Genomic DNA, 16951 nt, shown 5'->3' with positions numbered 1-16951 from the left:
GTAAGTCTTTAAGGATCCTGAGAGACTGATTGGATGCCTGAGTAAAATGAGCCCACCCCCATGTCTCTATGACACTGTGGTGCAAAGATATCCATCTGGGCATTTTATAATGGCAGTCTATGGGATAGGTTGCTAGGGTGCCCAAAATGGTTGCTAGGGTAACCTTACACCCCATTGTGGGGGACGTCCTGAAAGAGTCTAGCACCCTCTTCAAATGTTGTGACCCACATGGTTCTACGAAATCCTCGCTCGGACCTATGACCCGTCAAAGTTTTTCGCAATGTTAAGTCTAGGGGATTTTCGCCCATTGACTTTGAATGGGCAATTTCGGGTGCCTCTTACACCCCAGGGGTACAACTTACACCCCAATGTGATGTATGTTCTTAGAGAGCCTACTACCCTCTTCAAATGTATTAACCCACATGTTTCTACAAAAATCTCGCTCGTACCTATGACCCGTCAAAGTTTTTGCAATGTTAAGTCTATGGGTTTTTCCCCCATTGACTTTTCATTGGGGCACTTTTGGGCGCCTCTTACACCCCAGGGGTACAACTTACACCCCAATGTGATGTATGTTCTTACAGAGCCTACCACCCTCTTCAAATGTTGTAACCCACATGTTTCTACAAAATCCTCGAGCGGAGCTATGACTCGTCAAAGTTGGGCGCAATGTTAAGTCAATGGGATTTTTCGGGTGGTTTTTCGCCCCCCTTTCGGAAATCCTGCACCCGATCGCTTATAAAAGTCATAGCACACCTCTCCTCAATAAGCCGGTCGATTTGAGCCCTCTTTCATGGGTCTACGACAAACCGTGCGAGACGAGTTAGGTGCCGAAAAAACGTGCAGATGTAAGAATAAAATATAATAATAATTTTTACAATAGTAATAGTGATGCCTTGCATAAATGCAAGCACCACTAATAATAAGTATGAGAGATAATAATAGTGATGCCTTGCATAAATGCAAGCACCACTAATAAGATTAAGATGAATAACAGTATGTTGGCTTTTTCAAGCCAACATAATTATCTTTAATGAGCATCATTATAGCCTGTTGATTTCTGGTGTTTTTTCTGAATGCTAGGGTATACGCAAACGCCGCCCCTGAATTAATGCACTGCAGACATACACAGAGCGGTTCTGTCGACATTACCAGTAAGATTTTTAGGTGCGGTCAACTTTACGCAGCGCCGCAAGAGCCGACAAGCAGATGACATCAGAGTACCGCGAGAAATCTTGTGGGGGAGGCTGGTTTTAAATCGTTCTCGCGGTACTCTGATGTCATCCACTTGTCGTTTCTTGCAGCTCCGCATTAAGTCAAAAAACAGGTAATGAGAATGAAACGAGAAATTGTTGTTTCTGGTTAAACTTTCTGGTATACAATCTTAAAATCAAAATTTGGCAGATACATATACCAAAGAAGAATTTTTGGTATATTAAGTACAAAACTAGTGTGTGAAAATAGAGCACTTTAAAGGAATAATTCACCTACAAATAAAAATTCGATCATCATTTTCTCACTCACATGTCTTTACAAACCTGTATAAATTTCTTTATTCTGAAGAACACGAAAGAAGATATTTTGAGGAATGTTTGTAACCAGATCGACCATGAGCTCCATTCACGTCCAGACAGAGCGCAGCGCATAATAACCTGAAAACCACGCCCACCGGGGAAAAAAATCTATCTGTCTCCATTGACTTTGTATTGCGAGAGGCTGCCTCCTTGTCCTTTCTAGCTTATAATAAAAAACAGAATAATGCATAAAAGCTGCTGTGTGACAATATGTACAGCTAACAAGCCAAAAAAAACAGAAATAAGTTTTTATAAGCCGTCGACCCCCCAAAAAAAACGAGCGTTTAAAGACACAAAAGTGGAAACAGGAAACTTTTCATAGTACTCCTATTAGTAGAACTGCACCCACTAGGGGGAAACGTAGCCGGCGATTCACTTTTTTTCTCCTAAAAAGTCTGGGTTTTACTGCTCAACAGCTTCTGAATTCCCACATGTGCAATAAAAACAAGCAATATTTTATATGTTTTTTTAATGTTTTATTATAATATTTTATTTTAATGTTTTATACTATACAACGTAATCATGATTTCTAATAAAATGTCACTTTATTTTGTTTGCATTGATTGTAAACTCATATACACATTCATTAACACAGTGCCCCTAATAGCAATAAACTCTGGGGCGGATTCACAATGTATCCAGACTGGAGCTGCCGACTAAAGCTGCAATCAGACTAGCAGCGACTAGCAGTAGCAGAGTGCCGTGATCCCTGTCATTTCAATGGAAGTTCGGCGACATCCGGCGACAGTGACCGTTGGCGACTGGATTGGGCGTGTCCAGTCACGTGACCAATGAGACCGAAGCAGTGTAGTTCACGTCATCCGTCTCTCGTAAATTACTGAAGATTGGAGATTTAATTGTATTTATGACAACCATATTTAGAAACACCTCTTTTGAAAGAGACGAGCGACACACAGCGACAAAGTCGCTTATAATGTGAATGTAGAATTTGCCGTTAACAAAATGAGAACATGGATCCATCATGCCTTGTTACCACTGTGCAGGCTGGTGGTGTAATGATGCGGGGGATGTTTTCTTGGCACACTTTAGGCCCCTTTAGGTGCCAGTTGTGCATCGTTTAAATGCCACGGCCTACCTGAGCATTGTTTCTGACCATGTCCATCCCTTTATGACCACCACGTACCCATTTTCATTCTTCCATCGAGATCTAATAGGATTATTTGATGTTGGGTCGTGTTGCAATTGCTAATCGCAGCGATCTCCCGGACCCCGCCCACCTGCCATACCAGATCGTTTTGAGAACTGGACCTTTAAACAGTATTTTTAAAGTGCAGATGAAGCTTGCAATGCGAACCAATAAAAAATTGTCGTTGCAACCCAATCCCCCTTTACATGAGAACTGCTCTGATCTTATTTTGTGCAGCCCTAATAGAAAATCACAAAAAAAATAAATAAAAAAAACAGTGCTATGATGATGTCATTGTAGTTTGTTCTTCAGCATGTTTCTTCTGATGACTCTGAAAACTTCCTAAATAAGCGAATCTCTCTCCACAGATGGAGCAGTGGTAAGGTTTCTCTCCAGTATGAACTCTCTGATGGGTTCTCAAAATATCTGATCGAGCGAATGTCTCGTCACACTGAGAGCATTTGTAAAGTCTTTCATTGGTATGAATTCTCTGGTGTCTCACTAAATGGTCATGTCGACTGAAGCTCTTCTCACAAACATCACAGGGATGAGGTTTATCTCCAGTGTGAACTTTCTGATGAAAGCCAAAAGCAGTTGGATTAGAGAAGCTTTTTCCACAGTGAGAGCAGAGGTAAGGTTTCTCTCCAGTGTGAATCCTCTCGTGGGATATCAGATGAGATTTATAGCGGACACGTTTATCACAGTATGAACACTGATAGGGTTTCTCCTCACTGTGGGTTCTTTTGTGTGATTTTAAAGATTCTAAAACCGTAAAGGTTTTTCCACATTCACTGCACTGATACGGTCTCTCATTGGTGTGTAAACGCACGTGTATCTTAATATAGGATGGATTACTAAATCTCTTCTCACAGTGAGGACACTTGTATGGTTTTTCTCCTGTGTGAGTTCTCTTATGAGCGACGAGATTTCCTTTGTTGGAGAAATATTTGTTACATTCACTGCAGTGGAAAAGCTTTTCATCACTGTGTGTCTTCATGTGATTATTTATAGTAGACGTTGGTGCAAAAAGATTTTTCCCACACTTCTCACAGTGAAAGTGCTTCTTCTTCTCCTCTTTGTGCTTTTCTTCTAAATGAAGTTTCTTATCTTGTAAGGTGGTAAAGCTGATCTTGCATCTGCTGCAAGTGAAGAGTTTCTGTTCTGTGTGTTTTTTCTCATGTCTCTCTAAATGTCCCTGTGAGCTGAATGTCTTTCCACAGATGATGCAGGAAAAAGTTTGTGTTGTCAGTCGCTTTTTTGATGATCTTGAGGACGTTATTTCTCCATACGAATCACTCTTTACATCTGAAAGAAACACAAGAGCATATACAGTGTCAAGGAAATGTATGTGAACCTTTGGGAATGTCATAGTTTTCGGAATAAATTTGTCATAAAATGTGATCTGATCTTCACCTAAGTCAAGGGTATTTACAAACATATGTGTCTAAAAATAATTACACAGATCTTTATTGAGAACAACCAAAAAAAAAACCTCATAGTGCTTGTGGAAAAAGTATGTGAACCCTTAAAGGAAAACACCACCGTTTTTTAATAGTTTACCATGTTCTTACCTCAACTTAGATGAATGAATACATACCTATCTATTTTCAATGCATGCACTTAATCTTTGAACAGCGCGTTGTGAATGTGTTACCATTTAACCTAGCCCCATATATCCTCATGCTGTGTTTACACCAGCCGCGATAGAGGAGTGAAGTGCGAGTGATTTCAATGTTAAGTCAATGTGAAGACGCGTCTGGAGGTCTCGTGGCACGGATGAGGCATTTGGCACGGCGCGGAAGACGCGATTACGCCTCATTTTTTGTGCATTTTGTGTTTGACGCGAATTTGCGGCTGACGCCCGAGTTGAAAAATTTGAACTTTGGCGGAATTTCGTGCCGCGTTAACCAATCAGGAGCCTGCTTGCTGCTGTGGAGGCAACCCCGCCCGGAGTCACTCATTCAGCATGAAGGAACGCTTGATATTGTCCGTAAGCTGTCACCCGGAGCTTTACGACACAAGTTCTTATTTCTATAGAGACAGGAATAAAAAGGACCTCACTTGGAAGAGTGTCAGTGAGGACATCAGGCAACCTGATAAGTTGTAATACACATTTCACTTTTGAGTCACGTGACGTCAACATCGACCCACACCATTTATTTTCCCCCTTTAGTAAGGTTACCAAATAACAAACCGGTAACTCTCTCGATAAATGCACAATCAACATCAGTCATATTGTAAACAGACAACCACATAGCACTTGCCCCACCCACAAAAATCTGATTTGTTAAAACTGTTCCATTAACATTTGGCCACATAAATGCGTCTTGGCAAAACGGATTGCCAAAATGCCCAAAATGCAAATACACTATTTATTACTCCGCCTTAAAAAACTTAAGATGAAGTTTATGCAACAATAGGCAGCACTTACTGTATGTTGTACTGTATGTTGGGCAGGGGACGTGCGTCTCCTTGCTCGGCATGAGCTGCTGCTGAAGCTCGCAGTACAGCGCAGCAGGAGAGCGCGGTGATTGAATGTACATGTCCATGACGGGAAAAGCATTCACAAAACTCTCTCTTAAAGTTTTATGTCTTTGTTTTATATCGTTTGAGTTTGTCATTAGACTCTTTTATTGATTCTAGGAAGCTTTTTTACCCGCTGTCGTCGCTCCATAAAGCAACGAGTGTGTTGTCTTTGTTTCTTTGATCGGATTTAAATCCGTCTCGAAAAAAGTTTCGGATGGCATTTACACCTAGGCCCGGTTGCATAAAGCACCTTAAGTGTAATTTTCCCTTAAGTTGTTTCCTTTAAACTTAAGGGTGTTGCAGAAAAACCCTTAAGTTTTTTCTGTTGTGTCTCCATGGCAACAATAGTATTTTATAACAACAAACCGGGGTCACTGTCATGAAACACTTAACGATTACTCTTACCTAAGAGAACCATTTAAGGGATTATATGCAAAACTCTTTAATTATTATCTTACAGAAGTTAAGGGGAATTTACCCCTTAAGTGTCATACTTAAGGAAAAAACTTAAGGTGCTTTATGCAACCGGGCCCTAGTCTTTTTACGATCGGATAGCTATGAAGTGACCAGGTGTAAAAAGCCCCTTAGTGTATGCACAAAATGTACTTAAACATAACTATAATTTGTATTTTCATTAGAATGGCGATACAATGCAATTGTACTGCAAGTGTGACGCGAGTTTAACAATTTGCACGAGTAGATTACATACAAAGTCAATGCAAATACGTGATCAGGCGCGTTTGACGTGAAAACACGCGCTATTTGCCTCAAACGCGTCTTCACCCAAGTTGAAAATATACAACTTGAGCGAAAAATTAGCATGACACGAAGTTAAATCCTGTGAGTAATCTAGAGCGAGTAATGCGATGCCCCGCATTTGGTGTGTACGTAGCATAAGTGTGCTTAACTGCTCATGAATCTTGATTTTCAGTAGTGTATTTTAGTGCACTTGAAGTTTAAAAAAAAGTTGTTCCATTTTTGTATATTATTTACACTTGAAGTGTAGTCAAATAGATGTTAAGTTGAAGTTAATACATAATTGAATACTTGATTATCACAAAAATTAGTACAAAATATACTTAAAAAGCAAGTATATAATTATTTTAACATGGGCTATTTCACACCCAGAGATGAAGGATTGTATGATTAAGTAGTTACTGAAGGGAAAGAGTCTGATGAAATGACGCTAGTCTTGCTATTGTCCTCCTTATACTGTGGCAAGGCGCGCTGTGCTGGCTATTCTAAATGTAAGCCACAAGACAAACTATACTAGTCAACATTTGAAGTGGATCAAAAACATTCATCAAACTTGTCCTAAGACAAGAACGGGTACTGGGTATTGGTTTTAAGACTACTTTTAGGAAAGGTTTTGATCCACTTCAAATGTTGACTAGTGTAGTTATGCTATCTAAACATGCAAGGGGTGATCAAACCATGATAAACAACATACTTTACTACTTACTAAGTTGCTGTCCTTTTGCAGAGAAAAAGTAATTTTGACAATAAGTGAATAGCTGTGATTTAGATTATATAATAAGTAAGGAATAATTGACGACAGGTCGTTGTATTATTTAATGATGCGATAATAATGTGAATTTATAAACTAGAAATGTTTATATTTTTTCTACTTCATTTATTTTAAACTGTTAATAGAGTATGTAATATATAAGAAGGCAAATATATGAAAATGAGTTTCCCAAACATGGTTTAGATTAATCCAGGACTAGGGCTTAGTTATTTTAGGACATTTAAGTAGTTTTTACCTTAGAATTTTGGCACTGAAAATAATAAATGAGGAAACATACCTGAAGGAATAAAATCATCATCATCGTAATCCTCATCTTCCTCAGAGTCGTGTTCTTCAGCTGTGGGATCCTCTTCTTCCTCAGTGTGATGTTCTTCAGCTGTGGGTTCCTCTTCTTCCTCAGTGTGATGTTCTTCAGCTGTGGGTTCAGTTTTTATTTTCATCATCAGGGTCCTGCAGTTGATGAGTTTGACTGAACACATCTTCAGGATCTGCTGATGTTCTCCAGCATTATAGACAGAATCCAGAGACTGTGTAGAGGTTTGATCCTCCTGTAAGCTCTGATTACTGTCACACACTGTGGTGTCCTCCTGATCATCTGTGGGTTTTGACTCAGTATAACAGAGTAAAGTGAGACTGAGCTCTGAGTCCTGTGTGTGTTTGTCCAGCAGTGGCTGTGGTGTGCGGCTCTGATCTCTGCTGCTGATCCACACTGAATCCAGACTCCCATCAGTCACACACACTGAAGATTCACAACAAACCTGACAACACAACACACTCAGTGTAAGATTTTTAATGATTTGATTTGAGTGATTCATGTAAAGGATGTTAAAGCTGTACAAACCTCTCTCTTCAGTCCTTCATCTCCTCTCGACCTCAGCTTTGCCTCCAGTAACGCCACCTCTTTCTTCAGCTGAGAGATTTCTGTGATGAAATCATCAATATCCCGCATGGACAGATCAGTTCCTACTGATTTACAGCACGTCACATCCATCTCATCTCTCATTGTCAACACTAAATACATAGAGACAAGACTATGTTTACGCTCAATAAAACACTAAAGAAAACAAGTACATTAAAATAAAACTGATGTAAACACACAGCGGTTCATGTTTGAGTTCTTCCTTTCTTTCCTTGTTTAGTGTGTTTATCGTCTGACTAAACATCTACAGAGCGCCTCCTACTTTACTGGAGGGAGAAGACTTCATTCATTCATCAACAGATGCCGTTTCTAAAGCCGCAAGGTTGCATACGTCATCAAGCCTGGTTTATTTAAGATAACTGAGCATTATTTTCACAAGTCATAAGCATATTACAACAATTTACGATCAACTAAGAATATTAGTCAATTAATAATTGTTAGTAATCTGATTTAAGATAGTCGTGATGACGTATGCAGCCTACAAATGCGACCTTCCGGAGACTGCAGCCTTCGGATTGAGAAACGGCCAAGGAGTGCGTTCCATTCGCACTTTCCCTCGGGGGACCGTATATAGTTTACATTAACATATTACACATTTAAAATAAAATTTGTTTTGTAAAGTGTGTTATGTTTGGCTTATCTTTTAAGACTTTTTTGTGGTAAAGTGTAGTAAAACCATGGTTAATTTCCTCAAGGGCACGTAGGTCTACATAAATGTGTGTCACTTTTTACATTTTAGTTGTTTAAATGTATACATAAATTTGAGGACAAAGTTACATGTATTCGGCTTTCCATACTCTTTTTATGTGTGTGTTCGCGGCTTCCCATTCGGACATGCCTTGATGTCTTCCTGCCTTGGAAACTTTCGGCTGCGTCCGAAATCGCATAGTGACAGGTACTGAATTACCACCACATAGAGACAGAGCGCAGCGCGTCACAACCTGAAAACCACGCCCACCGGGGGGGAAAGCAATCCAACAGTCTCCATTGACTTTGTATTGCAAAAGGCCGCCTTCTTGTCATTTCTGGCTTATAACAAAAAACTGAATAATGCCTAAAAGCTGCTTTGGGACAATATGTACAGCCAACAAGCCAAAGAACACAGAAACAAGTCCTTACAAGCCGTCGAGCCGCAAAACCCAGTCCCCAAGGAGAACAAAGTGGATCGCCGACCACGTCTCCCCCCATTGGACGCAGTTTTACTAATAGGAGTACTATGAAAAGTTGCCTGTTTCCATTTCTGTGTCTAAACGCTCGTTCTTTGAAGTCGACAGCCTACAAAAAATTATTTATTTATTTTTTTGGCGTGTTAGATGTACACCTTGTCACACAGCAGCTTTTAGGTATTATTCTGTTTTTAAGTTTAATCTGTAAATAAGTTTTTATAAGCTGTCGACCCCAAAAAACGAGCGTTTAAAGACACAAAAATGGATACAGGCAACTTTTCATAGTACTTCTATTAGTAGAACTGCGTCCACTAGGGGGAAACGTAGTCGGCGATCCACTTTATTCTCCTTAAAGGCTGGGTTTTACGGCTCGACAGCTTATAAAAACTTATTTCTGGGTTCTTTGGCTTGTAAACTGTACATATTGTCACACAGCAGCTTTTAGGCATTATTCAGTTTTTTGTTATAAGCCAGAAATGACAAGGAGGCGGCTTCTCGCAATACAAACTCAATGGAGACGGTTGGATTGATTTCCCCCCCGGTGGGCGTGGTTTTCAAATTTGCATAACGGCGCTCTGTCTCTATTGCAAAAAAACCCAAAGAAGAAGAGGTGGGCCTTCCGTTCCGTTGTAGTGAAGTTTACATTTGCTTGGATTGGATTAACCAGAGGCTGCACTTACTCACTGTCTACTGCGTCTTTGTGCATCTCTCAATCAAGGTCAGAGCAATTAAGCGTCCTCTTTTTAAAGTTTCTGCTAATACGATAGTTAACAGCAAACCAAAGTTTAAAGAGCGCTCACGCTTCAATATTTGATTGACAAGACAGCTGCCTCGGTGGTTAGGACCGGACTTTGAAGGCAAGACTCGGTAAAAGTCCACAAAGCAAACTGAAATGTTTTTTTTTTTTTTGCAAATTCATTAATGACATTATTAAAATACAATTTTGAATACATTACATAAACTGTGGGAAGTTGGGAACTGAAATGAGACGGATTCAGACTTTTAAAAATAAATACGAAACCAGATTTTTTTTTTCAGAAAATATGACACATTATGCAGATTAAACTACCCAACAATATATACAATTTACCAACCTTAAAGAAATATTCAAAAGTAAAATGCAACGTGCACAAAATTGCAGCAATAGGCTAATATTAATTCACATCACCGAAACATATTTCATAATAATAAAACAGTAACAAGGACATTTGATTTGCAAAATATACACTTTAATTTAACTACAGTTCAGAATGTTTATTTTAAAATACCCAGATGTCACAGGCACGCATTGAATCGTGGGATAGCCAAGGCTGTGAAGGATCCATCTATTGATCCATGGTTTCAGGGGAAACGTCGTAGGCTGCATTTGGAGGCTGCATTTAAAGGAGCCTTTGAATTGGGACAGTCTTCGTTGCAGCTCGGTGGCATCATTGGCCTTTAAAAATGGCCTTCGTGGGACGCAAGCCCCTGAATTGGGATTCACCTGTACTATATGATTTCGTAAAGGGGAACAGACATTCTGAGGGGAACAGGATCGGCTGCTTAACCGGCCCTCGAGGCAAAAAAAAACAGACCAGCCAACTGGGAATTCTTCCAGTGCTCCAGATTAGCCAATCTGTGCCTGTTTGTTGTGATCGGCCCCTAAAGAAAGAACTCACATGTATGTGTACTGTATAGTTTTTTTCTCTCTTGACTTTTTATTGAGTTTTTTCTGTGTATTTTAGGATATGGATATGACGTGCTGTAAATCAGTAGGAACTGATCTGTCCATGCAGGATATTGATGATTTCATCACAGAAATCTCTCAGCTGAAGAAAGAGGTGGCGTTACTGGAGGCAAAGCTGAGGTCGAGAGGAGATGAAGGACTGAAGAGAGAGGTTTGTACAGCTTAAACATCCTTTACACGAATCACTTTTGTCTGTTTGACAACATGAAATCATTTATAATCTTACACTGGGTGTGTTGTGTTGTCAGGATGCGGATTGTTGTGAATCTTCAGTGTGTGTGACTGATGGGAGTCTGGATTCAGTGTGGATGAGCAGCAGAGATCAGAGACGCAAACCACAGCCACTGCTGGACAAACACACACAGGACTCAGAGCTCAGTCTCACTTTACTCTGTTATACTGAGTCAAAACCCACAGATGATCAGGAGGACACTGCAGTGTGTGACAGTAATCAGAGCTTACAAGATGATCAAACCTCCACACAGTCTCTGGATACTGTCTATAATGCTGGAGAACATCAGCAGATCCTGAAGATGTGTTCAGTCAAACTCATCGACTGCAGGACCCTGATGATGAAGATAAAATCTGAACCCACAGCTGAAGAACATCACACTGAGGAAGATGAGGAACCCACAGCTGAAGAACATCACACTGAGGAAGATGAGGAACCCACAGCTGAAGAACATCATACTGTGGATGAAGATTACAATGATGATAATGATGGTGGTGATGATTTTATTCCTTCAGGTATGTTTTTATCTTTGTTTTCTATTGGGGTTTAAATATTTTAATGTTTTCTTAATTCGCAAAGATACATCAGTATAAAGGAACAATTTTTTAATCATGTGTCTTTCAGATGAGAAGACTGATTTACGTTCGGATGAAGAAATAACGTCAATAACATCATCAAAAGAGCGACTTACAGCACAAAGGCTTTCCTCCATCACCGGTGAAACGACATTCAGACATTTAGAGAGAAATGAAAGAAAATACACAGAGCAGAAACGTTTCACCTGCATCAGATGTAAGATCAGCTTTACTACCTTAAAAGAGCGGAGCCATCATTATTCAAAAGTGCACCTAGTAAAGAAGCACTTTCACTGTGAGAAGTGTAGGAAGAAATTTAACTTCTCATCTCAGCTGAAACAGCACATGATGACACACAGTGATGAAAAGCCTTTCTACTGCACCGAATGTGGAAATTACTTCAGCACCTAAACAAATCTCATTGCTCATAAGATTATGAGAAAGTAACAATTATGTAAAGTTTCAGACTCACACGAAGAAACATACTGAAGAAAAAACTATACTGAAATCATCATAGCGTCTCAATCTGTAATCTGGGCAATGCATGTGAATTTGTGTGTTTAGAGAACCGTTGATTGAAAAAAACATCTTTGGAAACCATGTCAACCAAGCAGGTAAGGTAGCCCATGGGGCTGTAAATAGCGGGTCGGTGTGCTTTAACCCGACAACAAAACTTAAAAAATGTTGTGGTTGTAGACGCTAGGAGGCTGCTCAGGTTGGAGCAACAGTAGAATTCGTCCATTCATTAAAGGGACACCCTACATTTTTTGAAAATATGATCATTTTCCAGCTCCCCTAGAGTTAAACATTTGATTCTTACTGTTTTGGAATCCATTCAGCTGATCTCTGGGTTTGGCGGCACCACTTTTAGCATAGCTTAACTTAATCCATTGGATCTGATTGGACCATTGGCATTGCGCTGGAGAATAACCAAGGAGTTTCGGTATTTTTCCTATTTAAAACTTGACTGTAGTTACATCGTGTACTAAGACCGACGGAAAATTAAAAGTTGCGATTTTCTAGGCAGATATGGCTAGGAAATATACTCTTATTCTGGCGTAATAATTAAGGACTTTGCTGCCGTAACATGGTATGATATAACGCAGCAGCGAAAATAGTCCCCTTAGTATCTTTCAATAGCAGGGGACTATTTTCGGGCACTGTGTAAAACTCTAAGGGAGCTGGAAAATTAGCATATTTTCCAAAAAAAGTGGAGTGTCCCTTTAAGAGATACCACTGAATTATTTTAAAGTCAAAAACTACAAAGTGTTGCTTTAATTCTTTGATAAGATAAATCTCCTACACCCACCCACTACTTTCATTTAAGGGCAACCAAAACTCCCTCTCTTCTGCAATTGCATCCTCTCTTTCCTATAGACGGTTTCATCGGGGGCACGTGCACTGACGCGATACACGTCTGGATCCGAACTTTACTTCTGGTTTCGTTTTTTTAATGGTTTGACTAGTTGCTAAACTGATCTCTTAAACCAATGCCTCGTCGGAAAGTAAAAAATGTTTTGGTTTCCTAAGTAATCTATGTGTTGATTTTTTGCATGTTATATAAATACACTACGTTTAAAGAACTTTGTTGTTATTTATTCTTAGCGGAGTTTACCGGAAGTTACGTGCGGACTACGACAGCCGCTTGTTTATGTTGTTACTGCTGAAACCGACTTTACAGTGCTCAGCATAAATGAGTACACCCCCTTTGAAAATTAAGATATATACATACATATACATATACATGTGTATATATATCTATTTAGCATGTCATGTGTGTGGTTCGTCATTTCAAAATACAGGGAGTGCAGAATTATTACAAGTTGTATTTTTGAGGATTACTTTTGTTATTGTACAACTACAGTGCTCTTGGTCAATTCAAAATGTTTGTTTATTATTCTCACTTTAACAGTTGGAAAAAAAACAAGTGAGATGGTAAAATCTTTGTTTTTCATTTAGTTGCCTAATATTTCTGCACACTAATAGTTGCCTAATAATGATGTACATAGAAATATTCTCTTAATAAAGCCATTTCACTTTTACTACTTAAATGTTCAGGTTTGAGGGTTTGTTAACATTTTGAATTGACCAAGAGCACTGTAGTTGTACAATAACAAAAGTAATCCTCAAAAATACAACTTGCCTAATAATTCTGCACTCCCCTGTATGTGTTCGGCGCATCATGTGAACCATGTGCATCATGTGTCTTGTCAAAATAAGTGCCCGCTGCACACACGTCTAAAGGGTTTATGATAAAAGAGACGCTTGTGTTTGCCAGATAATCGTTTAATCTCATGTGTAATCAGAGTTTAGGGTTAAGTTAGTGTCTTGCGAGTATTTTGTGAACGTATGCAACTCTTTTATAAATTGTTTTTACGCCTGTGCAGCAGGCACTTATTTTGACAAGACACGTGATGCACATGGTTTACATGACGCAACGAACGCATATTTTGGAATGACGAGCAACACACATGACACTCCAATCACATATTTGGAATTTGCGTCCCTCAAAAAAGAAATCACCAGCCGCCACTATATATTCACTTTTTGTTTTATTCATGTATCATTAATTCAATAATAAATATTTACTAATATTTATCTTTTTCATTCACTTTTATTCTTATTTTATTATTCTTTAGATAAATGAATGTATATATATATATTTTTTTCCATTTTTTTGACATCACTCCATCTCCTGCCTGCTCTCTTTCCCTTCATCTCTGTATCTGCCTCGTGGTTGAACTCTATATCTTATCTATATAAAATGTCCCTTTCCAATGTGGCAGCTGCAGAGGGGTTTTGTTTTCGTTTTACCCTACACTCACCTAAAGGATTACAGGAACACCTGTTAAATTTCTCATTAATGCAATTATCTAATCAACCAATCACATGGCAGATGCTTCAATGCATTTAGGGGTGTGGTCCTGGTAAAGACAATCTCCTGAACTACAAACTGAATGTCAGAATGGGAAAGAAAGGTGATTTAAAGGTATAGTGGAAGATTTTTCCGAAATTATTTAAAAGAACCGAGAGAGAAAATGCACAAGAGAGAGAGAGCATGCAGGAGCCTAGTTCTTCTCTTCGCTCTGTTTACAAGTTGGTGTCGGCATGTTTACCGCATCGCCAATCATAGCTTACATCAACTTTTACTAGCAGTGATTTTAAATGGATTTCTCCAAATAGCATGAAAACTTTACCTGTCGAGTACAAACTTCGTGTGGGAAGCCCAACCTGTCCTATTAGCTCATGAACCATTTGATATTTGAGATTAAATAAAACTTACGGCTGAGTTAAGCAGATCTCACTTGACTCTGTCGTCTATGTGACGCGACAGTCAGCACATCATCATTTCAAATCCGTTTACAAGATGAATGCTCTTGTTATGTTTAATATAAAGTTTACATTGCGTTGTAAAAATGATGAAATTATCTTCATACGTGCTTAATTCACAATGAGAACGTACTAACACAAGCTTTTTATTCTGCTATAATATATAACCACAGCTGACATGGAACGTTATCAACCGGTTCGGAAACTTAATTTTTTTGTTCTAACAGGTTCAGGAACGTCAATTTTAAGGTTGAACCGAAAACTGGAAATGTTAAAAATACTGTTTCTGTTCAGAACGAACCAATTGGGGAAAAAATTCTGGTTCAAAGACCTGTTGACAACTGGGATGACCAATAATCTAGATGATCCACCCAGAAAAAGAAAATCTTCCGCGATATCTTTAAGCAATTTTGAGCATGGCATGGTTGTTGTTGCCAGACGGGCTGGTCTGAGTATTTCACAATCTGCTCAGTTACGCACAACCAGGGGTATAAGAAGGCATCCTATACAAACACACTTGCTTTTAGTGCCTCAGCAAGTGACTATGTGTATGTTTAACACTGTTTGAAGTTTGTCAAAGAATATAAAGTTGTACATACCTCCCTGTTGGCGTTACATCACACACACAGCCTCTGTGTTAAATGCCTTGGAGCGCAGCATGCAGAGTTTGGTCTTGAGGGATTTGACTGTGTGCATTGTGAACACCTTCCCATGCACGTGTTGCGTTCTCGCCTCGCACTCTTCGAGAAGGGTGCTCAGGCTCGCGCCCCTCACGGCTCCAGTCCCGTTTCTGTTGAGGCAGAACGGCGACTGCGTTAGTTGGGGTCGCAAATGGATCTCACCGAGGAGATGGAGTCGGTTTCTCTCCCCTACTCGGTGGTATCACTTCCCCCCTCCGGTGTGGCAGAAGCTGTTCCTCCTGCCCCCGAAGGTAGTCTAACGCTCTCTTTGTCCTCTGAGGAGATGGACGTGTTAAGCGTTGATGCAGGAGATATCGGAGACTTTGACGACATACTCACAGTCTCCCTTGCGTACGATGAGCTGGTGGAGGCTGTGACTTTTGCTGTGACTCAGCTTGGCTTGGAATGGCCGGCTGAGCAGGAGTGCGCTCGCTCTCAGAGCCATCTGGATGTGCGGTATCTGAAGCAACTGGCACAGCCTATTAAACGGCGCCTCCCCTTCTTCTCCGATCTGCACGGAGAGCTGTCTAGGTCTTGGAGTCATCCCTATTCAGCCCATACATTTCCCCCTCAGTCCAATATTTATTCAAACATTTCGGGGGCAAAGTAGTGGCGGAGCCAGGGATTTTTCATAGAGGTGGCCAGGCAGGGGCCAGCACTTACTCTGGGGTGGCACAGAAAATATCATTATTAGGATAGTGTTCCTAATAATCCTTTAGGTGAGTGTAAATCATTGACACTAAACTACACTATTATGTTTTACATCCCTGTAATCATGAAAGCAATGCATAAGAGCTTCAATTAAATCCAGGGATGAACCCAAATCAAGAGATGGTGATTGAAGAATATCAGAGAGACATCTTGTGTCACCAAAGAGCTCAGTGAAGGTCACTAAGAGACCAATGAATTCCAGGTCTATTTGTGCAAGTAGCCCACGTGCATCAACACTTCTCTCTCCAGTCTTTTCTTCGGATATTTCCTCTAGCACACGAATCACAGCAGGTAAGCATTTAAGTGCAGAATTGCAGGCCATATACTGGCAAGCCCATCTTGTGTCACTTAATTTGTGCAGCTCTCTGGGTGGACAATCATAAATTTCTTTCTGTACGTTAAGCCACTTGTTATGAACGTAGGAACCAGACATGCATGAATATAGTTTCTGCAAAACTGTAAAAAACTGCTTTCACTGTGTCAACTAACACTAATTTAAGGCAATGGGCATTGCAGTGTACATAAAATGCCTGCTTGGCCACCTCCTTAATACGAGCCTGAACACCAGAGTGCTTGCCACTCATTACGGAGGCGCCATCATAGGCTTGCCCAACCAGGTTACTGCGGTAGTCTAGGCCATATTTTTCAAGAATATGGATTATTTTTCCTGTCAGTCCAGCAGCATTGAGACGCTCTGCAGCTTCAAAATGTAAGAAACTGTCCTTAAATGCTCCTTGATAATAGTATCTTAGCACCAAAGAGATCTGTTCTTTTTTTTTGTATCTTTAGTTTCATCACCAAACAAAGGCAAACACTTGACTTTCCCTGACCTCACCA

General features: G+C 39.9%; 1 protein-coding gene across 1 annotated transcript; it reads right to left on the bottom strand.

Moving 5' to 3' along the window:
* Nucleotides 1-1431: 1431 nt before the first annotated feature.
* On the bottom strand, nt 1432-7988 carry LOC129453144 (uncharacterized). The gene is made up of 4 exons (XM_055217217.2): nt 7874-7988; nt 7617-7786; nt 7053-7533; nt 1432-4026 (listed from the first exon to the last, which is right to left on the bottom strand). The coding sequence occupies exons 1-4, from the start codon at nt 7881-7883 to the stop codon at nt 3002-3004; spliced, it is 1686 nt and encodes a 561-aa protein (XP_055073192.2). The 5' UTR covers nt 7884-7988; the 3' UTR covers nt 1432-3001.
* Nucleotides 7989-16951: the final 8963 nt, after the last annotated feature.

The sequence above is a fragment of the Misgurnus anguillicaudatus genome, chromosome 23, assembly GCF_027580225.2.
Source record: "Misgurnus anguillicaudatus chromosome 23, ASM2758022v2, whole genome shotgun sequence".
Taxonomy (NCBI): domain Eukaryota; kingdom Metazoa; phylum Chordata; class Actinopteri; order Cypriniformes; family Cobitidae; genus Misgurnus; species Misgurnus anguillicaudatus.
This window is presented reverse-complemented; position numbering and strand designations above follow the sequence as displayed.

What these genes read in the sequence shown, in the direction of transcription:
- LOC129453144 (XM_055217217.2), bottom strand. An exon ending in ATGAAGGACTGAAGAGAGAG is followed by an intron (nt 7,534 to 7,616) that starts GTTTGTACAGCT and finishes TTGTGTTGTCAG; the next exon opens with GTTTGTTGTGAATCTTCAGT. An exon ending in TGATGATTTTATTCCTTCAG is followed by an intron (nt 4,027 to 7,052) that starts GTATGTTTCCTC and finishes TGTTTCTTTCAG; the next exon opens with ATGTAAAGAGTGATTCGTAT.